This window comes from Ranitomeya variabilis, chromosome 5, assembly GCF_051348905.1.
Source record: "Ranitomeya variabilis isolate aRanVar5 chromosome 5, aRanVar5.hap1, whole genome shotgun sequence".
NCBI classification, from domain to species: Eukaryota; Metazoa; Chordata; class Amphibia; order Anura; family Dendrobatidae; genus Ranitomeya; species Ranitomeya variabilis.
In genome coordinates this window covers 20,081,819-20,103,575 of record NC_135236.1, presented here as the reverse complement: position 1 = coordinate 20,103,575, position 21,757 = coordinate 20,081,819, and the positions used below count along the sequence as shown (strand labels likewise).

At 43.2% G+C, this 21,757-nt stretch overlaps 1 protein-coding gene across 1 annotated transcript; it reads right to left on the bottom strand.

Moving 5' to 3' along the window:
- Positions 1-16,860: 16,860 nt before the first annotated feature.
- LOC143774694 (olfactory receptor 11L1-like) lies at positions 16,861-17,793 on the bottom strand. Its single transcript, XM_077262454.1, has one exon. It carries the CDS (start codon positions 17,791-17,793, stop codon positions 16,861-16,863), a length of 933 nt encoding a protein of 310 aa, XP_077118569.1.
- Positions 17,794-21,757: the final 3,964 nt, after the last annotated feature.

Sequence of the window (21,757 nt, the reverse complement as noted above, 5' to 3'; positions counted from 1 at the left end):
GGCTCGGAAGGGAAGTAGTGACATTTGAAATGCAGACTTTGATGGAATGGTCTGCGGGCGTCATGTTGCATTTGCAGAGCCCCTGATGTGCCTAAACAGTAGAAACACCCCACAAGTGACCCCATTTTGGAAACTATACCCCCCAAGGAACTTATCTAGATGTGTGGTGAGCACTTTGAACCCCCAAGTGCTTCTCAGAAGTTTATAACGCAGAGCTGTGAAAATAACAAATAATTGTTCTTTTTTCAAAAATTATGTTTTAGCAAGTAATTTTTTATTTTTGCAAGAGTAATAGGAGATATTGGACCCCAACAGTTGTTGCCCAATTTTTCATGAGTACGCTGGTACCCCATATGTGGGGGTAAACCACTGTTTGGGCGCACGTCGGGGCTTGGAAGGGAGGGAGCACTATTTGACTTTTTGAAAGCAAGATTGGCTGGAATCAATGGTGGTGCCATGTTGCGTTTGGAGACCCCTGATGTGCCCAAACAGTGGAAACCCCTCAATTCTAACTTCAACACTAACCCCAACACACTCCTAACCCTAATCCCAACTGTAGCCCTAACACACCCGTAACCCTAATCCCAACCCTAACCCTAATCCCAACCCTAACCACAACTGTAACCCCAACACACTCCTAACCCTATCCGTAACCCTAACCACAAGCCTAATCTTAACCCTATTTCCAACCCTAGCCCTAATTCCAACCCTAACTCTAATTCCAACCCTAACCCTAAGGCTATGTGCCCACGTTGCGGATTCGTGTGAGATTTTTCCGCACGACTTTTGAAAAAAGCTGGCAGATACGGCGGGCGCACTGAGCATGCGCCCGCCATTTTGGAAGATGGCAGCGCCCAGCGAGGAGACGTACGGACACCGGGAGGATCGGTAAGTATGAAGGGGTGGTGGGGGGTGGAACGGAGCACAGGGGGGGGGGTGATCGGAGCACAGGGGGGGTGGATCTGAGCAAGGAGGGAGCGGACAGGAGGATGGGGGAGCGGGCAGGCGGATGGAGGGGACCAGACCACATAACGGAGGACTGGGGAGGAGATCGGTGGGTGTGGGGGGGCAGATCAGGTTTTCCAGCCATGGCCAATGATATTGCAGCATCGGCCATGGCTGGATTGTAATATTTCACCACTTTTCATAGTGAAATATTACAAATCGCTCTGATTGGCTGTTGCACTTTCAACAGCCAATCAGAGCGATCATAGCCACGGGGGGGTGAAGCCACTCCCCCTGGGCTAAAGTACCACTACCCCTGTCCCTGCAGATCGGGTGAAATGGGAGTTAACCCTTTCACCCGATCTGCAGGGACGCGATCATTCTGTGACACAGCATATGCGTCACAGGTCGGATTGGCACCGACTTTCATGACGCATACGCTGTGTCACAGGTCGGGAAGGGGTTAAACGCTGTGGTGCATTCACTTTCTATGACTTCACCCCCCAAGGACTAGGTTCTCTCTTGCGAGGTATGTGCCCGTCACAAGACTCCTCATGTGGCACCTACGGGTCTTCTACAACCATTACCTGTTCCATCCCGCCCTTGGGGTTCTATATCAATGGACTTTATTGTGGCATTGCCTACATCGGGGGGCATGAATACAATCATGGTGGTAGTTGATCGCCTGACTAAAGCTGCTCATTTTGTTCCATGCACCGGCCTCCCCTCAGCTAAAGATACAGTGAACTTGGTTATACAGAATGTCTTTCGGTTGCATGGGATGCCAGATGAGATCATCTCTGACCATGGAGTACAGTTCACTTCAAGATTCTGGAAGGGGTTTTGCTCTGCACTCAATATTAATGTCTGTCTCTCTTCCGCTTACCATCCCCAGACAAATGGTCAGACTGAGCGTACCAACCAGACGCTGGAACAATATCTAAGATGCTATGTCAGCCATCTCCAGGATGATTGGTTGGAGTTGTTGCCGTTAGCCGAATTTTCATATAATAATTCTCAGAGCGCCTCCATTAAATTTACACCTTTTTTTGCCAATCTGGGTTATCATCCGTGTATTTTACCTAGGTCTCCAATTAATTCTCCGGTTCCAGCAGTGGAGGAAAGGCTGACTGCGATGAGACAAAATCTGGAGGTTCTGAAGGAATCCCTGACCATGGCTCAAGAACGTTATAAGAGATCGGCTGATAGATTCCATAAACCTGCACCCATGTTGAAGGTAGGAGATTCCGTGTGGTTAGCAACTAAGAATCTGAAGTTAAACGTTCCTCCACAAAAACTTGGACAGAAATTCATTGGCCCTTTCAAGATCAACGGTATTGTGAGCTCTGTGGCCTGCCGGCTGAAGCTACCTAGGACAATGAAGGTACACCCAGTTTTTCATGTATCTTTACTAAAGCCTGTATCTCCTAATACATTCCAGGGACATGTTGTGCCACCTCCGCAGCCTGTGGTGATTGATGGGCAAGAACAATTTGTGGTGGAGGAAATTATTGATTCCAGGATTCGCAGGAATCGGCTCCAATATCTGATAAGATGGCAGGGATATCCCCCTGAGGAAGACTCTTGGGAACCTGTGAAAAACATCAATGCCCAACAGAAGATTTCTTGTTTTCATCAGAGATTCCCTGAGAAACCAGATCCAGGATCATCCTGAGGCCGCTTCTAAGGAGGGAGTAATGTCAGGACTCTGAACATTTTTTACCTTTTGTGCATTACTGCCCTTTTCCAACATGGCATCTTTGGTCTCATGTGCACTTGTCTTCCTGCTATAAAACTCCACCCCAGCCTTCAGTGTTGTGAATTCCGTTCTCGGGCTCCCTCCTGTGGTCGTGAGTGGTACTGTGTGAGTTCTGTTCTTGGGCTCCCTCTGGTGGCTTTTGGCGTTACTGCTGGTTTTTAGCTGGGCTCAGCTGCCTTGTAATCTGCTAGTCTGGCCTCCTATTTAATTCCACCTGGACCGTTACTGGTTGCCTGCTGTCGTTGTATTCAGTACTGGTTCTGATCTCTTTTGGACAACTTGTGACCTGTCTCCTCCTGGAGAAGCTAAGTCTTGCTAGTTCATGTTTTCTCATTATTGTCTTGAAAATATTTCTCAGTATATGATGAGTTAGTCCAGCTTGCTTATATGTGATTTCCTTGCTTGCTGGAAGCTCTGTGGCGCAGAGTTGCTCCCCTCATATCGTAGTCGGTGTGGGGGTTCTTGCATTCTCTGCATGGATGGTTTTTGATAGTTTTTAATACTGACCGCACAGATTCCTTGCTATCTTCTGACTATTTAGTGTTAGCGGGCCTCATTTGCTAAAACCTGTTTTCATTTCTATGTTTGCGTTTTCCCCTTATCTCACCGTTATTATTTGTGGGGGGCTGTCTAAACTTTGGGGTTATTTCTCTGAGGCAAGTGAGGCTTTGCTTTCTCTCTAGAGGTAGCTAGTTTCTCAGGCTGTGAAGAGAATCTACGTTTTTAGGAACGTTCCACGGCTGCCTATAGTGTGTGTCGATAGGATCAGGGTTGCGGTCAGTAAAGTTTCCCACATCCCCAGAGCTCGTCCTAATATTCCGGTTTACCCATCCGGTCAGTTTTGTGATCCTAAACCACCAGGATCATAACACTTCAGTCTGTGCTAGATTATTCTGCTTTGCATCCAGCTCCTGATTACTCCCTGGCCTTGCACCTGCTCCTGTGAACCTGTGTTGGAGATCCTGCCACTCTGCTCTGAGTTCCTGCTGCATACAGCAGTGTTCAGTAATCCTCCTTCATCTGCTGCTCGTGTTACTTCCATCTGCATTTGCTGGACATGTAAGCTGTTTCTGCTCTGCAAAACCTGAGACTATTAACCTGGCCTCCCTGGTTGAGCTAAGATATGATTTGAACTGCCTAATAGCATATCTATCTGTGTCTGGACTAAATCAAGGATCTATTCGTGTCAGGTTTCCTCAAGAATAACTGTGATTCATAGACTTTCTGTTTGTTTGCATCTACCTCTGAAGTTTCCTATTGACTGCTAAGCTGCGTTTATTATTTGCACCAAGTGTTGTGGACTTGAGTTTCTCTCTGCACCTGCTTGAATCATCATGTGATAATATAAACTTTACCACTTATAAAACTGTGTCCTGTTGTCTTGTTCCACGCAAAGAGTCTCCTGAGTTATCCAATCAAATATCGATGGGTTGGTATAGTGATCAAAACAAGTCATACAAAAAACTACTAATACCTAAAATGTTAATTTTTAATAGATAAAGTTAAAAACTGTATAAGACAAAACCCGCAAAACTACAAAAATGTATCACCAAAATTAATAATAATAATTGAGGCTATAGGTTCCCTATATACCCGTACCACCAAATTCGACAATACCCCAACCAGTAGTTAGTATAGCTAAACTGGTTTATAACATTAATCCTAGTCGGTCATCATCCCGCAGGGCTGTTCCATATACCAGTCTCCCTACCAGGTGTGCCGTCTCGTGGATAAGAAAAAATGGGGATGGTGGTTACAACAGGTACCAGTTTTTCCTTATGATATAGGGAATAGCCTAAATTAATCTAATATTTAACTGTACACCACCAGTAATTGTACCTCAGGGTATAACGTATAATTCTAGGTGCCAATGGTCTAGCCCTGGTAATCCCTAGACAGGCTGTCCCTGCCTAGCATGCGGAGGTTGGCACCCCTGAATAAACACGCAAATGGCGCCCCCGGTCTCGTCGACTAACCCTCGATACCCCTAATCGCTACACCTACCTCATATATAACCACAGGCACCAAGATGATTATGCCCGAAGGGAAGGGACAGGGGGAGGGCTAATATCCCCGGATGGGCCAATAAGAACAAGTCTGCACAGGTAGGTATGGAAGGTAGTTAGGTACTTATATATTCCAAATGACATTTTAGCATATATAACATCTTGTCTTGTCACATGTGCATTGCTTATGGATAGCCATAGATATTCACTCAGTTTATAAATATTTAGATACCTTTAAAGGAATGCATAGCTGAATGATATCCCTTTCAGCAAATATATTGCACATATGCCCTAGCACATATTTCTATTTAATTAGTATCCACAGTCCTGCAGAAATGATAACTCATATAATAGAGAATATATTTAGTGTTATATATATCGCTTCAGACGCCCACACTACTAAGGGCTATATTAAGCCACAAGAACATACCTCCCTTTATTGCAAACTACCCGGCAGTCCATGTGAGATGATACCCTGAAAAAACTCCATAACTTATCTGGTGTCCAGATGATCATCTAATGCCATTGTCCAGACGATCTTTTAGTGCCTCAACGCGTTTCCCTGCCAAGATGCCAGTTCGTCAGGAGGCTACTGGAAAAAACCGTTGCGCAGGGATACAGCATACGGCCGTCATGCTACAATGCTTGCAGACATGCGGTGCCCCTGCTCGCAGGGATTTTAAGCTTACCGCTGTTGCGAATGGACCCGCCCCCTCTCGCATCCAGATAGTGACAGAGGAAACTCCTAGACCGGCGGAACTATCAGCTGATGTCTTCACAATTAGAAGTGCGCATGTCCCAGCCATCCAAACACTAGAGGTATTTGAGTTTCCTTTCCGTGCTTACCTCACATATGTCACCCCACGCTGACATGCGCAGTATAAATCTGGACGCACATATAAACCTTGTCATTACTGCGTTCTTATTATGGCGCTCCCAAAACAAAAAAAGGGCATGTAAAAGATTATCTTTACAGCATACTAATTATGACGCTCCACCGCATCTATCGGAATCGTTATAACGATTTAATTCTAGCGCTCGGCAATCTTAATTCCAGCCTATAAGCTACTGTCACTTCAGCGCTCAGCGCATAGCTCATAGCGCTCATCGAAAACGATCACGCTTCCTCGTACTCATGACAGCGCTCTATGGTATTACTAACAGTGCTCATCTGGAATAATAACGTTTCATCATATTAATTAAAGCGCTCCACGGTTTTGGTTCTAACATTTATATCAGCCGATTCCAGACCCGGTATAATATTTGGAGCTCTACCATTAGCTAATTAAACATACTGTATCCCTACATGCATCTACAGGGGGCTTAATTAATGTCACTATGGTCCTCCTTTCGCTCCGGCACCCAAGCACTTACTTATCCCCGACCTTAGAGGGGCCAGCAAATTTGCCCAAATAATACATGATACTTATAATTAATAACTGAGGGGCGACCAATATATAAATACTCATTCCCCAGATAATCATGCTCACGCACTATCTCATAAGTGTGTGTTCAGAGCTGGAAAACTCAACACAAGTAGAGTAGTCAGTACATAATGGCCTGACTAAACAAACGAAATCTTTTCAGATGAAGCAACTATAGGTAAGTAGTTCATTTAACCCCTTAGGTGTCATGGACTCCATTCTGAAAATCCACTGGGATTCCCTTTGTAGCAAGACTCTATCCCAGTCACCTTGTCTACCATTCGGTTTGACTACCTCTAAAACACAGAACCTTAAAACATCCGCATCCCCTTGATGGCATTCCCAAACGTGTCTAGCTATCGGGGTATCTCTTTTATTTCTCACATCACCCAGATGCTCACCTATCCGTTTCCTTACTTCTCTCTTAGTCTTCCCTATGTAATTCATGGGACAGGAACAGGTTGCCATATAAATCACACCCATGCTTTTGCAATTGGCGAAGTCTCTCAGGAAATATTGCCGATTGGTTGATGCACTAGAAAAACATTTACCCGTTAGAATCACCCTACAGAAGGAACAGTTTCCACATCTGAACATGCCACAGATCTTTCTATCTAACCAAGTCCCTTCAGGTATCTTCCTAACGTAGTGGCTATGTACTAGGCGATCCCTAAGGGATTTCCCCCTTCTAAATGTAATCCGTGGTTTAGAGGGGATAAATTCATCAAGTGTGTCATCTGCCTTCAGGATCTGCCAATGTTTCCTCAAAATCCTATAGATATTATCCGACTGAGAGTCATAAGTACCTATCACCCTGCAAATATTTCCCTCCTCCTGTTGTTCTCTAGGTCGAAGGAGTGTCCCTCTATCTTTTTCAAGGGCATTTCTAAAGGCCGGATTTAGAACCTCATCAGGATATCCACGGTCCCTAAACCTATTTCTTAGGTCATATGCCTCTGTCCTGAACGTCTCAACCTGCGAACAGTTCCTTCTAAGGCGTAAATACTGTCCGCGCGGAATACCTCTCTTGAGAGGCACCGGATGATGGCTGTCCCATCTCAAGAGGGCATTGGTAGATGTAGGTTTGCGGAACACCTTGGTTTCCAGGATCCCTGAACCGTTTTTGCTGATCATAACGTCCAAAAAGGCTAATTCAAACCGTTGACATTCAAAGGTAAAGCATAGACCAATTACATTAGTATTTAGCTCTCGTATCAAAGACTCAAACTCCTGCTCTGTTCCATTCCATATCACAAAGACGTCGTCTATATAGCGGTACCATGCCCATACTTTTTCGGTCCACCATACCTCCACATCAGGGAAGATGGTTATTTCCTCCCACCAGCCCAGGAGGAGATTAGCATACGAAGGGGCACATGAGCACCCCATTGCGGTCCCCCTGCGCTGGTGGAAGTACTTGCCATCAAACATAAAAAAATTGTGAGTTAGAATGTATTCCATAAGTGATAATATAAACTCATTATGTCCCTTAAACTGGACAGACCTAGTTTTTAGATAGAATTCCAGGGCTTTCAAACCATACTGATGTGGGATGCTACTATATAAAGCTTCAACGTCTATGGAACAGAGCAGAGTTTCCCTATCCACCGAGATGCCTTCAATTTTGCCCAATAAGTCAGATGTATCTCTTACATAAGAAGGAAGAGACATGACAAAAGGTCTGAGGACACGGTCCACATATATACCCGCATTCTGGCTAAGAGAACCTACTCCAGACACTATGGGGCGTCCCTTTAACGGGGACAACCCCTTATGAATTTTGGGTGTAGCATAAAATGTTGGAATAGTGGGATGACGGGGTGCCATAAACTTGTATTCGTTCTGAGAGATGAGTCTATCTTCCAAGCCCTTGTCTAAGATTACCATAAGTGCCTTTGTAAATTCAATGGTGGGATTTGTATCTAAGAGTCTATATGTCTCTCTATCATTAAGTATGCGTTTGCACATATCAACATATATTACATGGTCAAGGACAACTAAATTCCCCCCCTTGTCCGAGGGTTTGATGATTATATCCCTGTTTTTTTCTAATGCAAATAGGGCATCTTTCTCCTCCAGACTAAGATTCGACTGAACCTGTTGATTAAATCCTCCCAAACGTTTCAGATCTTCTTCCACCACTTTGAGAAAGATGTCTATATTTGCATAATTCCCCGGGGGGGGCATTCTATTACTCTTTAATTTAAGATCTGTACATGGACCGGTGCCAATATCATGCTCATTTTCCTCCAAGAGGTATATCAAATTATCCATGTCACTAAGATCTTCCTCTGCGATACCCAATTCACGGCATCTTTCTCGGTCATTTAATTTAAAGAATTTCTTCCATTTCAATTTACGACAAAATAAATTTATGTCCTTGACCCATGTAAATGTGCTGAACTGTGTGGTAGGGACAAACGTCAAACCCTTGCTTAGGATACCCATATCAGCTGAAGATAAGTTATATTGGCTCAGATTAATGATTTGATTCCCTGGTTGTATCTGGTTTAGGGACGTTTTCTCAGGTCGTACCCCATCGGGGCTCCCTGATCTAAAAAACCAGCAGAAGATGAAGAAGCTGAGGAGGCTCCTGTTGAAGATGTCACTGGTCTTAGAACGTTGGGAGGTTGGCCCGTCGGGATATTTCCCTGAAAGCCTTGATCTCGGCCCCTTCCCCCTTGATACCTTCCTGAGTATCCCCTCTGATTCCGCCATCTTCCCCCCTGTTGGAAGGTGTTACCTCTACCCCTACGTTTCCAGGTACTTATTCCTGGGGGTCTTTCAGTATCAGACGTCTCTGCTTCAGACGACGAAATCTCTGAACCAATAGTTCCTGAGTGACCAAGATTATAGGCTGTGTTATCCTTGAACTCTGCAGAATCCCTAAGGAACTGAGTGTGTTTTCGATTTTTTATCTGTGTTTGGTACCTCTCTATCGATACCTGCAATTCACTCTCTTTCCTATTGAAACTTGGATCTGACTTGAATTTCAACGTTTTATCTATCAGGTCATTCAGCTTTTTAGATGAGGTTTCCAAGATGGCTTTCTCCTCCTCCAATAAAAGTTTCATAAGCCTTACAGAAGATGCAATTAGTTCCTCTTTCCACACTTTCAGGAGAGTTGGGTTACTCACCCGTGGCGAAGGGGAGATATTGATACGAAGACCCCTAGGTACAATGTTATTTTTAATATAATTCTCTAAGGCTTTTGTCTCCCACCACGATTTTAGATAATTCTTATAGACACCAGTTAATTCCTTAAAGACAGTATGAACTGAAGGGCTGGAGTTGGTACTACTATAGTCTACTTCCTCCGAAAAGACCTTGCTTGCCTCGTTTACCCAAGACTCACTATTAATTGGTCCAGAGAGAAAGCCAGCCATATCAAATTCAAAATAGAGATTCAATCAAATATCGATGGGTTGGTATAGTGATCAAAACAAGTCATACAAAAAACTACTAATACCTAAAATGTTAATTTTTAATAGATAAAGTTAAAAACTGTATAAGACAAAACCCGCAAAACTACAAAAATGTATCACCAAAATTAATAATAATAATTGAGGCTATAGGTTCCCTATATACCCGTACCACCAAATTCGACAATACCCCAACCAGTAGTTAGTATAGCTAAACTGGTTTATAACATTAATCCTAGTCGGTCATCATCCCGCAGGGCTGTTCCATATACCAGTCTCCCTACCAGGTGTGCCGTCTCGTGGATAAGAAAAAATGGGGATGGTGGTTACAACAGGTACCAGTTTTTCCTTATGATATAGGGAATAGCCTAAATTAATCTAATATTTAACTGTACACCACCAGTAATTGTACCTCAGGGTATAACGTATAATTCTAGGTGCCAATGGTCTAGCCCTGGTAATCCCTAGACAGGCTGTCCCTGCCTAGCATGCGGAGGTTGGCACCCCTGAATAAACACGCAAATGGCGCCCCCGGTCTCGTCGACTAACCCTCGATACCCCTAATCGCTACACCTACCTCATATATAACCACAGGCACCAAGATGATTATGCCCGAAGGGAAGGGACAGGGGGAGGGCTAATATCCCCGGATGGGCCAATAAGAACAAGTCTGCACAGGTAGGTATGGAAGGTAGTTAGGTACTTATATATTCCAAATGACATTTTAGCATATATAACATCTTGTCTTGTCACATGTGCATTGCTTATGGATAGCCATAGATATTCACTCAGTTTATAAATATTTAGATACCTTTAAAGGAATGCATAGCTGAATGATATCCCTTTCAGCAAATATATTGCACATATGCCCTAGCACATATTTCTATTTAATTAGTATCCACAGTCCTGCAGAAATGATAACTCATATAATAGAGAATATATTTAGTGTTATATATATCGCTTCAGACGCCCACACTACTAAGGGCTATATTAAGCCACAAGAACATACCTCCCTTTATTGCAAACTACCCGGCAGTCCATGTGAGATGATACCCTGAAAAAACTCCATAACTTATCTGGTGTCCAGATGATCATCTAATGCCATTGTCCAGACGATCTTTTAGTGCCTCAACGCGTTTCCCTGCCAAGATGCCAGTTCGTCAGGAGGCTACTGGAAAAAACCGTTGCGCAGGGATACAGCATACGGCCGTCATGCTACAATGCTTGCAGACATGCGGTGCCCCTGCAACCTCCGCATGCTAGGCAGGGACAGCCTGTCTAGGGATTACCAGGGCTAGACCATTGGCACCTAGAATTATACGTTATACCCTGAGGTACAATTACTGGTGGTGTACAGTTAAATATTAGATTAATTTAGGCTATTCCCTATATCATAAGGAAAAACTGGTACCTGTTGTAACCACCATCCCCATTTTTTCTTATCCACGAGACGGCACACCTGGTAGGGAGACTGGTATATGGAACAGCCCTGCGGGATGATGACCGACTAGGATTAATGTTATAAACCAGTTTAGCTATACTAACTACTGGTTGGGGTATTGTCGAATTTGGTGGTACGGGTATATAGGGAACCTATAGCCTCAATTATTATTATTAATTTTGGTGATACATTTTTGTAGTTTTGCGGGTTTTGTCTTATACAGTTTTTAACTTTATCTATTAAAAATTAACATTTTAGGTATTAGTAGTTTTTTGTATGACTTGTTTTGATCACTATACCAACCCATCGATATTTGATTGAATCTCTATTTTGAATTTGATATGGCTGGCTTTCTCTCTGGACCAATTAATAGTGAGTCTTGGGTAAACGAGGCAAGCAAGGTCTTTTCGGAGGAAGTAGACTATAGTAGTACCAACTCCAGCCCTTCAGTTCATACTGTCTTTAAGGAATTAACTGGTGTCTATAAGAATTATCTAAAATCGTGGTGGGAGACAAAAGCCTTAGAGAATTATATTAAAAATAACATTGTACCTAGGGGTCTTCGTATCAATATCTCCCCTTCGCCACGGGTGAGTAACCCAACTCTCCTGAAAGTGTGGAAAGAGGAACTAATTGCATCTTCTGTAAGGCTTATGAAACTTTTATTGGAGGAGGAGAAAGCCATCTTGGAAACCTCATCTAAAAAGCTGAATGACCTGATAGATAAAACGTTGAAATTCAAGTCAGATCCAAGTTTCAATAGGAAAGAGAGTGAATTGCAGGTATCGATAGAGAGGTACCAAACACAGATAAAAAATCGAAAACACACTCAGTTCCTTAGGGATTCTGCAGAGTTCAAGGATAACACAGCCTATAATCTTGGTCACTCAGGAACTATTGGTTCAGAGATTTCGTCGTCTGAAGCAGAGACGTCTGATACTGAAAGACCCCCAGGAATAAGTACCTGGAAACGTAGGGGTAGAGGTAACACCTTCCAACAGGGGGGAAGATGGCGGAATCAGAGGGGATACTCAGGAAGGTATCAAGGGGGAAGGGGCCGAGATCAAGGCTTTCAGGGAAATATCCCGACGGGCCAACCTCCCAACGTTCTAAGACCAGTGACATCTTCAACAGGAGCCTCCTCAGCTTCTTCATCTTCTTCTGGTTTTTTAGATCAGGGAGCCCCGATGGGGTACGACCTGAGAAAACGTCCCTAAACCAGATACAACCAGGGAATCAAATCATTAATCTGAGCCAATATAACTTATCTTCAGCTGATATGGGTATCCTAAGCAAGGGTTTGACGTTTGTCCCTACCACACAGTTCAGCACATTTACATGGGTCAAGGACATAAATTTATTTTGTCGTAAATTGAAATGGAAGAAATTCTTTAAATTAAATGACCGAGAAAGATGCCGTGAATTGGGTATCGCAGAGGAAGATCTTAGTGACATGGATAATTTGATATACCTCTTGGAGGAAAATGAGCATGATATTGGCACCGGTCCATGTACAGATCTTAAATTAAAGAGTAATAGAATGCCCCCCCCGGGGAATTATGCAAATATAGACATCTTTCTCAAAGTGGTGGAAGAAGATCTGAAACGTTTGGGAGGATTTAATCAACAGGTTCAGTCGAATCTTAGTCTGGAGGAGAAAGATGCCCTATTTGCATTAGAAAAAAACAGGGATATAATCATCAAACCCTCGGACAAGGGGGGGAATTTAGTTGTCCTTGACCATGTAATATATGTTGATATGTGCAAACGCATACTTAATGATAGAGAGACATATAGACTCTTAGATACAAATCCCACCATTGAATTTACAAAGGCACTTATGGTAATCTTAGACAAGGGCTTGGAAGATAGACTCATCTCTCAGAACGAATACAAGTTTATGGCACCCCGTCATCCCACTATTCCAACATTTTATGCTACACCCAAAATTCATAAGGGGTTGTCCCCGTTAAAGGGACGCCCCATAGTGTCTGGAGTAGGTTCTCTTAGCCAGAATGCGGGTATATATGTGGACCGTGTCCTCAGACCTTTTGTCATGTCTCTTCCTTCTTATGTAAGAGATACATCTGACTTATTGGGCAAAATTGAAGGCATCTCGGTGGATAGGGAAACTCTGCTCTGTTCCATAGACGTTGAAGCTTTATATAGTAGCATCCCACATCAGTATGGTTTGAAAGCCCTGGAATTCTATCTAAAAACTAGGTCTGTCCAGTTTAAGGGACATAATGAGTTTATATTATCACTTATGGAATACATTCTAACTCACAATTTTTTTATGTTTGATGGCAAGTACTTCCACCAGCGCAGGGGGACCGCAATGGGGTGCTCATGTGCCCCTTCGTATGCTAATCTCCTCCTGGGCTGGTGGGAGGAAATAACCATCTTCCCTGATGTGGAGGTATGGTGGACCGGAAAAGTATGGGCATGGTACCGCTATATAGACGACGTCTTTGTGATATGGAATGGAACAGAGCAGGAGTTTGAGTCTTTGATACGAGAGCTAAATACTAATGTAATTGGTCTATGCTTTACCTTTGAATGTCAACGGTTTGAATTAGCCTTTTTGGACGTTATGATCAGCAAAAACGGTTCAGGGATCCTGGAAACCAAGGTGTTCCGCAAACCTACATCTACCAATGCCCTCTTGAGATGGGACAGCCATCATCCGGTGCCTCTCAAGAGAGGTATTCCGCGCGGACAGTATTTACGCCTTAGAAGGAACTGTTCGCAGGTTGAGACGTTCAGGACAGAGGCATATGACCTAAGAAATAGGTTTAGGGACCGTGGATATCCTGATGAGGTTCTAAATCCGGCCTTTAGAAATGCCCTTGAAAAAGATAGAGGGACACTCCTTCGACCTAGAGAACAACAGGAGGAGGGAAATATTTGCAGGGTGATAGGTACTTATGACTCTCAGTCGGATAATATCTATAGGATTTTGAGGAAACATTGGCAGATCCTGAAGGCAGATGACACACTTGATGAATTTATCCCCTCTAAACCACGGATTACATTTAGAAGGGGGAAATCCCTTAGGGATCGCCTAGTACATAGCCACTACGTTAGGAAGATACCTGAAGGGACTTGGTTAGATAGAAAGATCTGTGGCATGTTCAGATGTGGAAACTGTTCCTTCTGTAGGGTGATTCTAACGGGTAAATGTTTTTCTAGTGCATCAACCAATCGGCAATATTTCCTGAGAGACTTCGCCAATTGCAAAAGCATGGGTGTGATTTATATGGCAACCTGTTCCTGTCCCATGAATTACATAGGGAAGACTAAGAGAGAAGTAAGGAAACGGATAGGTGAGCATCTGGGTGATGTGAGAAATAAAAGAGATACCCCGATAGCTAGACACGTTTGGGAATGCCATCAAGGGGATGCGGATGTTTTAAGGTTCTGTGTTTTAGAGGTAGTCAAACCGAATGGTAGACAAGGTGACTGGGATAGAGTCTTGCTACAAAGGGAATCCCAGTGGATTTTCAGAATGGAGTCCATGACACCTAAGGGGTTAAATGAACTACTTACCTATAGTTGCTTCATCTGAAAAGATTTCGTTTGTTTAGTCAGGCCATTATGTACTGACTACTCTACTTGTGTTGAGTTTTCCAGCTCTGAACACACACTTATGAGATAGTGCGTGAGCATGATTATCTGGGGAATGAGTATTTATATATTGGTCGCCCCTCAGTTATTAATTATAAGTATCATGTATTATTTGGGCAAATTTGCTGGCCCCTCTAAGGTCGGGGATAAGTAAGTGCTTGGGTGCCGGAGCGAAAGGAGGACCATAGTGACATTAATTAAGCCCCCTGTAGATGCATGTAGGGATACAGTATGTTTAATTAGCTAATGGTAGAGCTCCAAATATTATACCGGGTCTGGAATCGGCTGATATAAATGTTAGAACCAAAACCGTGGAGCGCTGTAATTAATATGATGAAACGTTATTATTCCAGATGAGCACTGTTAGTAATACCATAGAGCGCTGTCATGAGTACGAGGAAGCGTGATCGTTTTCGATGAGCGCTATGAGCTATGCGCTGAGCGCTGAAGTGACAGTAGCTTATAGGCTGGAATTAAGATTGCCGAGCGCTAGAATTAAATCGTTATAACGATTCCGATAGATGCGGTGGAGCGTCATAATTAGTATGCTGTAAAGATAATCTTTTACATGCCCTTTTTTTGTTTTGGGAGCGCCATAATAAGAACGCAGTAATGACAAGGTTTATATGTGCGTCCAGATTTATACTGCGCATGTCAGCGTGGGGTGACATATGTGAGGTAAGCACGGAAAGGAAACTCAAATACCTCTAGTGTTTGGATGGCTGGGACATGCGCACTTCTAATTGTGAAGACATCAGCTGATAGTTCCGCCGGTCTAGGAGTTTCCTCTGTCACTATCTGGATGCGAGAGGGGGCGGGTCCATTCGCAACAGCGGTAAGCTTAAAATCCCTGCGAGCAGGGGCACCGCATGTCTGCAAGCAAGCATTGTAGCATGACGGCCGTATGCTGTATCCCTGCGCAACGGTTTTTTCCAGTAGCCTCCTGACGAACTGGCATCTTGGCAGGGAAACGCGTTGAGGCACTAAAAGATCGTCTGGACAATGGCATTAGATGATCATCTGGACACCAGATAAGTTATGGAGTTTTTTCAGGGTATCATCTCACATGGACTGCCGGGTAGTTTGCAATAAAGGGAGGTATGTTCTTGTGGCTTAATATAGCCCTTAGTAGTGTGGGCGTCTGAAGCGATATATATAACACTAAATATATTCTCTATTATATGAGTTATCATTTCTGCAGGACTGTAGATACTAATTAAATAGAAATATGTGCTAGGACATATGTGCAATATATTTGCTGAAAGGGATATCATTCAGCTATGCATTCCTTTAAAGGTATCTAAATATTTATAAACTGAGTGAATATCTATGGCTATCCATAAGCAATGCACATGTGACAAGACAAGATGTTATATATGCTAAAATGTCATTTGGAATATATAAGTACCTAACTACCTTCCATACCTACCTGTGCAGACTTGTTCTTATTGGCCCATCCGGGGATATTAGCCCTCCCCCTGTCCCTTCCCTTCGGGCATAATCATCTTGGTGCCTGTGGTTATATATGAGGTAGGTGTAGCGATTAGGGGTATCGAGGGTTAGTCGACGAGACCGGGGGCGCCATTTGCGTGTTTATTCAGGGGTGCCAACCTCCGCATGCTAGGCAGGGACAGCCTGTCTAGGGATTACCAGGGCTAGACCATTGGCACCTAGAATTATACGTTATACCCTGAGGTACAATTACTGGTGGTGTACAGTTAAATATTAGATTAATTTAGGCTATTCCCTATATCATAAGGAAAAACTGGTACCTGTTGTAACCACCATCCCCATTTTTTCTTATCCACGAGACGGCACACCTGGTAGGGAGACTGGTATATGGAACAGCCCTGCGGGATGATGACCGACTAGGATTAATGTTATAAACCAGTTTAGCTATACTAACTACTGGTTGGGGTATTGTCGAATTTGGTGGTACGGGTATATAGGGAACCTATAGCCTCAATTATTATTATTAATTTTGGTGATACATTTTTGTAGTTTTGCGGGTTTTGTCTTATACAGTTTTTAACTTTATCTATTAAAAATTAACATTTTAGGTATTAGTAGTTTTTTGTATGACTTCTCCTGAGTTATCCCCTATAATTATTACAATATCTACCTATCTATCTATCTATCTATCTATCTATCTATCTATCTATCTATCTATCTATCTATCTATCTATCTATCTATAATAGTCTTCTTGATAAGAGATATCGTCCATTTTGATGTGCACTATATCATGAGTTTACCAAGTGTTTCCTGTACGGCTTTCCGAATGTCTGTATTTCTAAGACTATATATAATGGGGTTAACTAAAGGAGTAAACACAGTGTATAGCAGAGATAGGACCTTACTCATGGTGAGTGTTCGGGATTTTGTTGGGATTATATAAACACTGAACATTGTCCAATAGTATAAGGAGACCACAATGATGTGGGAGCTACAGGTGGAAAAGGCTTTCTGTCTACCGGTACTGGACGAGATCTTCAACACTGCTAACACAATATAAGTGTAAGACATTAAAATTAATGTGGCTGGGACAAATATAATTACAATGGACAAAAGATAAATTTCCAACTGAATAATGAAGACGTCAGAGCAGGCAAGTTCTAGCAAGGGGACAATGTCACAAAATAAATGGTCAATGGTATTTGAACCACAAAAAATGAGCTTTGCTGTTTTTATTACAAAAATTAAAAGAAAAGAATATCCAAACAGCCAACAGGCAACTGATAATATCCCACAATGTCTATTTGTCATGATGCTGGAGTAACGTAGAGGATTACAGATGGCCACATATCGGTCATAAGACATCATAGCGAGAAGAAAACATTCAGATGATTCAGAGGCACATAAAAAATAAAACTGAGTGATACATCCATGAATAGTGATGAATCCCCCATTATTCAGTAGGATGTGAAGCAAGTAGGGGACGATATCTGTGATAACCAAGATGTCACTGATGGACAGTTGTAAGATGAAGAAGTACATTGGAGTGTGGAGGTTCTTGCTGGAGGACACCAGGGTGATGATCAGGAGGTTCCCACATATTGTCCCACAGTAAACCACCAAGAAAAGACAGAACAGTGAAATTCTGAAACCTTGGCTGCCTTGAAATCCTAAAATAAAAAACTCAGTGACCGCTGTCAAATTGCTTTCCTGCATTTCAGAATGAACAAGCTATGAAATGATGCAATTTTTAAGGTGAGAAATGTGAAAACAATAACATATAATATAGAATGTTGTGTATATTGGTTAGAAAAATGCCAAAGTAACTGTAAAAGGTCAAGAATATGAACAATCAGAGAAGAATTATATGTCAAGTGTGAAGCTTCATACAATTTTTTATTAGAAAGCAAAATGACATTTACTTATTTTTTCAAATCACGGAAGTAAAAAGAATCTTCTGCTGCCATCAGTCTGGATGATATCTGGAGATTTCCTGCTAATACTTACAGCCGATATTTATCATTATTCATCAGGAAATCTAGTGCAGAGTCTGTGAATATTAGTTATCTTGTGCAGAAATGTCCTAGAGGAGAAAGTGATCCTCACCGTCACGTTATGTGGTCGTCACACAAGATTTATATGAACCACAATGGCTTTATGGCCAGATATTTATATAGTAATAAATGGCAAGGTGCCAGGTGACGCGAGTCTTGGGAGATTTATTTGCCTCTGTCTCGTGAGTTCTCTTTATTTTATTCTTTCCAAATACAAATATAAAATAATAATTAACGGCTTGTTTGTAAGAAAATACAAATCAAATAAAGTTTATCATAAATAACAATTAAATGTAACTTTTTTTAAAAGAGTTGAGGGGGCACGTGTCGGAAGTTCTGTGAGCTTTTCTGAGGTTTTTTTTATTCTTCCATTGAACCATTTCTGTTGAGTATTTCGCTATTAATAATCTCCAATGCAATTACCAATAATCACTCATTACAGTTATATGATACATTATAGACAATGCGATCTACTCTTATATCAAGTCTTATAAATCATATAAAATAATGATGTACAGAAACCACATCATCTTAGGAAAGTTAATAAAATGAACATTATTGGGAACCTGGACAATGAGGTTTTGTACATGATCAGACTGACTTGATGCCTATTCACTTTTTCAATATACTGAGTCCATTTCCGATATGTCTCCCCTCTTGTCAGTGGTGGTCTAGCCTCCTCCTCACTTGTATCCTTGGTCGTGTCTGCTCCTATGGTGACACTGTGCTCGGTTGGCTGGGTGCCCGCTCACTTGACCATGTGGGTGTGGCTCCAGGTCACGTGTTCGTTAGGGTTGAGCGACCTTGACTTTTTTAGGGTCGAGTCATGTTTCGCGAAACCCGACTTTTGGAAAAGTCGAGTCGGGCAAAATCGGCCGATTACTGCGCAAAGTCGAGGATCGGCCGGAACACGAAACCCTATGCACGTCAATGGGGATTTTTTTTTTCTCTTTTTCTCTCTCTCTCTCTCTCTCTCCCCTCCATCCCAGAACAGAAAATTTCGTTTTGCACATTCCAAATCGCTACTGCGCACAAGCGATAAAATGGTGATAGGCGTGCACGCCCCTAACCCCTATGTCATCACTCTGCCCACGCTCCTTCATTGGCTGAAAAAATGGCGCTAAACGCGTCATACGAAACGCGACTTTGGCGCCAAGATCGCGTACCGCATGGCCGACCCCACACAGGGATCGGGTCGGGTTTCATGAGATGCCGACTTTACCAAAAGTCGGCGACTTATGAAAATGAACGATCCGTTTCGCTCAACCCTAGTGATCGTAGCTTCATACGGCACTTCTGATGATCCGATTGATAAATTGGATTGAGTGGTCACATGTAGGGTTGAGCGACTTTCATTTTTTTAAGATCGAGTAGGGTTTTGGGAAACCCGATTTTGTCCAGAGTCGAGTCGAGTGCAGTCGGCCGATTATCGCTAAAAGTCGGGGATCGACCGAAACACGAAACCCAATGCAAGTCAATGGGGAAACATAGTCGGCAGTGAGTGGAGGCCAGGAAAACACCTACAGTGCCCATTTTAATGCCAAAAACATCCATTCTTGTTTCTGAAGCTTGCCAATCTTAATTAACTGTATAATAATAGTTGGGCATAGGGAATTGGGGGAAAGTTGTGGGGGGAGTAGGGCTGGCTCAAGTTTTTCGTGGGCCCAGGAAATGCGGACTACGTCACGGCGGTGTTGCAGGGAAAGGTAAGTATTTAAACGTTGCAAGTGCTGTGATCCTGAGCAAGCAGGGGGGGGCCCACTCGTTCGCATTGGCACTGGCACAGGGCCCCTCAAAGTACGGCGGTGTGTTTGCATGGCGGGGGCGCCTCCCACCAGCAGCGACACTTTTGCGTACTCTGAGGGGCCCTGTGCCAGTGACGTCGCCAACGAGTATGCCCCCCCACCTGATGAAGGAACCTGCACTTTCATCTGCACCTTCCTCTTTGTCCCTGTGTAAGGTGGTATAACATGCGGGAAGGGGAACCTTACTTTCAGCAGGGTCAGATTCTGGCTGTGTAGAGTACAAGGGGAATGTAGTGGTCTAGGTCAATGTACCAGCAGACTCATTTAGCAGTGGCTGGGCAATGGGCAGGATGAGGAGGAAACAGATATAGGGCCAAAGAATAAAGTAGGCTAAATGCAGTTCAAAATTGGTAACAGGACTAAACAGGCGGCATTGCTTTGTTCAGTGGAGTAGCAAACCCAAGAGCAGCAGACACTGTTTCAAGGGCCTAACCACACTAGTAGGCCAAATGCAGTTTAATATCTGATAGTATAGGGCGAAAGCCAGAATGTGGAAGCTCAGCTTTGTTCAGTTGAGGACAACACCAGGGAGGGGCAGACACCTTTAGTAGGCCGGAAAAGCCTATTGCATTTTTTAAAATGGTAATTTGGAGCAGAAGGTTGAAGCTCAGCTTTATTTAGTTGAGGGCAACACCAGGGAGGGGCAGAAGCCGTTAGTAGGCCCTAACCACCATTTTGTTTTTTAAAAACCACTTAATGAGAGCCGGAAGGTTGAAGCTCAGCTTTATTCAGTTGAGGACAACACCAGGCAGGGGCACACAGACAGACACCTTTAGTAGGCCGGAAAAGCCTATTGCATTTTTTAAAATGGTAATTTGGAGCAGAAGGTTGAAGCTCAGCTTTATTCAGTTGAGGACAACACCAGGCAGGGGCACACAGACAGACACCTTTAGTAGGCCGGAAAAGCCTATTGCATTTTTTAAAATGGTAATTTGGAGCAGAAGGTTGAAGCTCAGCTTTATTCAGTTGAGGACAACACCAGGCAGGGGCACACAGACAGACACCTTTAGTAGGCCGGAAAAGCCTATTGCATTTTTTAAAATGGTAATTTGGAGCAGAAGGTTGAAGCTCAGCTTTATTTAGTTGAGGGCAACACCAGGGAGGGGCAGAAGCCGTTAGTAGGCCCTAACCACCATTTTGTTTTTTAAAAACCACTTAATGAGAGCCGGAAGGTTGAAGCTCAGCTTTATTCAGTTGAGGACAACACCAGGCAGGGGCACACAGACAGACACCTTTAGTAGGCCGGAAAAGCCTATTGCATTTTTTAAAATGGTAATTTGGAGCAGAAGGTTGAAGCTCAGCTTTATTCAGTTGAGGACAACACCAGGCAGGGGCACACAGACAGACACCTTTAGTAGGCCGGAAAAGCCTATTGCATTTTTTAAAATGGTAATTTGGAGCAGAATGTTGAAGCTCAGCTTTATTCAGTTGAGGACAACACCAGGCAGGGGCACACAGACAGACACCTTTAGTAGGCCGGAAAAGCCTATTGCATTTTTTAAAATGGTAATTTGGAGCAGAAGGTTGAAGCTCAGCTTTATTTAGTTGAGGGCAACACCAGGGAGGGGCAGAAGCCGTTAGTAGGCCCTAACCACCATTTTTTTTTTTTAAAACCACTTAATGAGAGCCGGAAGGTTGAAGCTCAGCTTTATTCAGTTGAGGACAACACCAGGCAGGGGCACACAGACAGACACCTTTGGTAGGCCGGAAAAGCCTATTGCATTTTTTAAAATGGTAATTTGGAGCAGAAGGTTAAAGCTCAGCTTTATTTAGTTGAGGGCAACACCAGGGAGGGGCAGAAGCCGTTAGTAGGCCCTAACC

Coding starts and splice junctions, on each gene's coding strand:
- LOC143774694 (XM_077262454.1), bottom strand. CDS start 17,793: ATGCAGGAAAGCAATTTGACAGCGGTCACTGAGTTTTTTATTTTAGGA.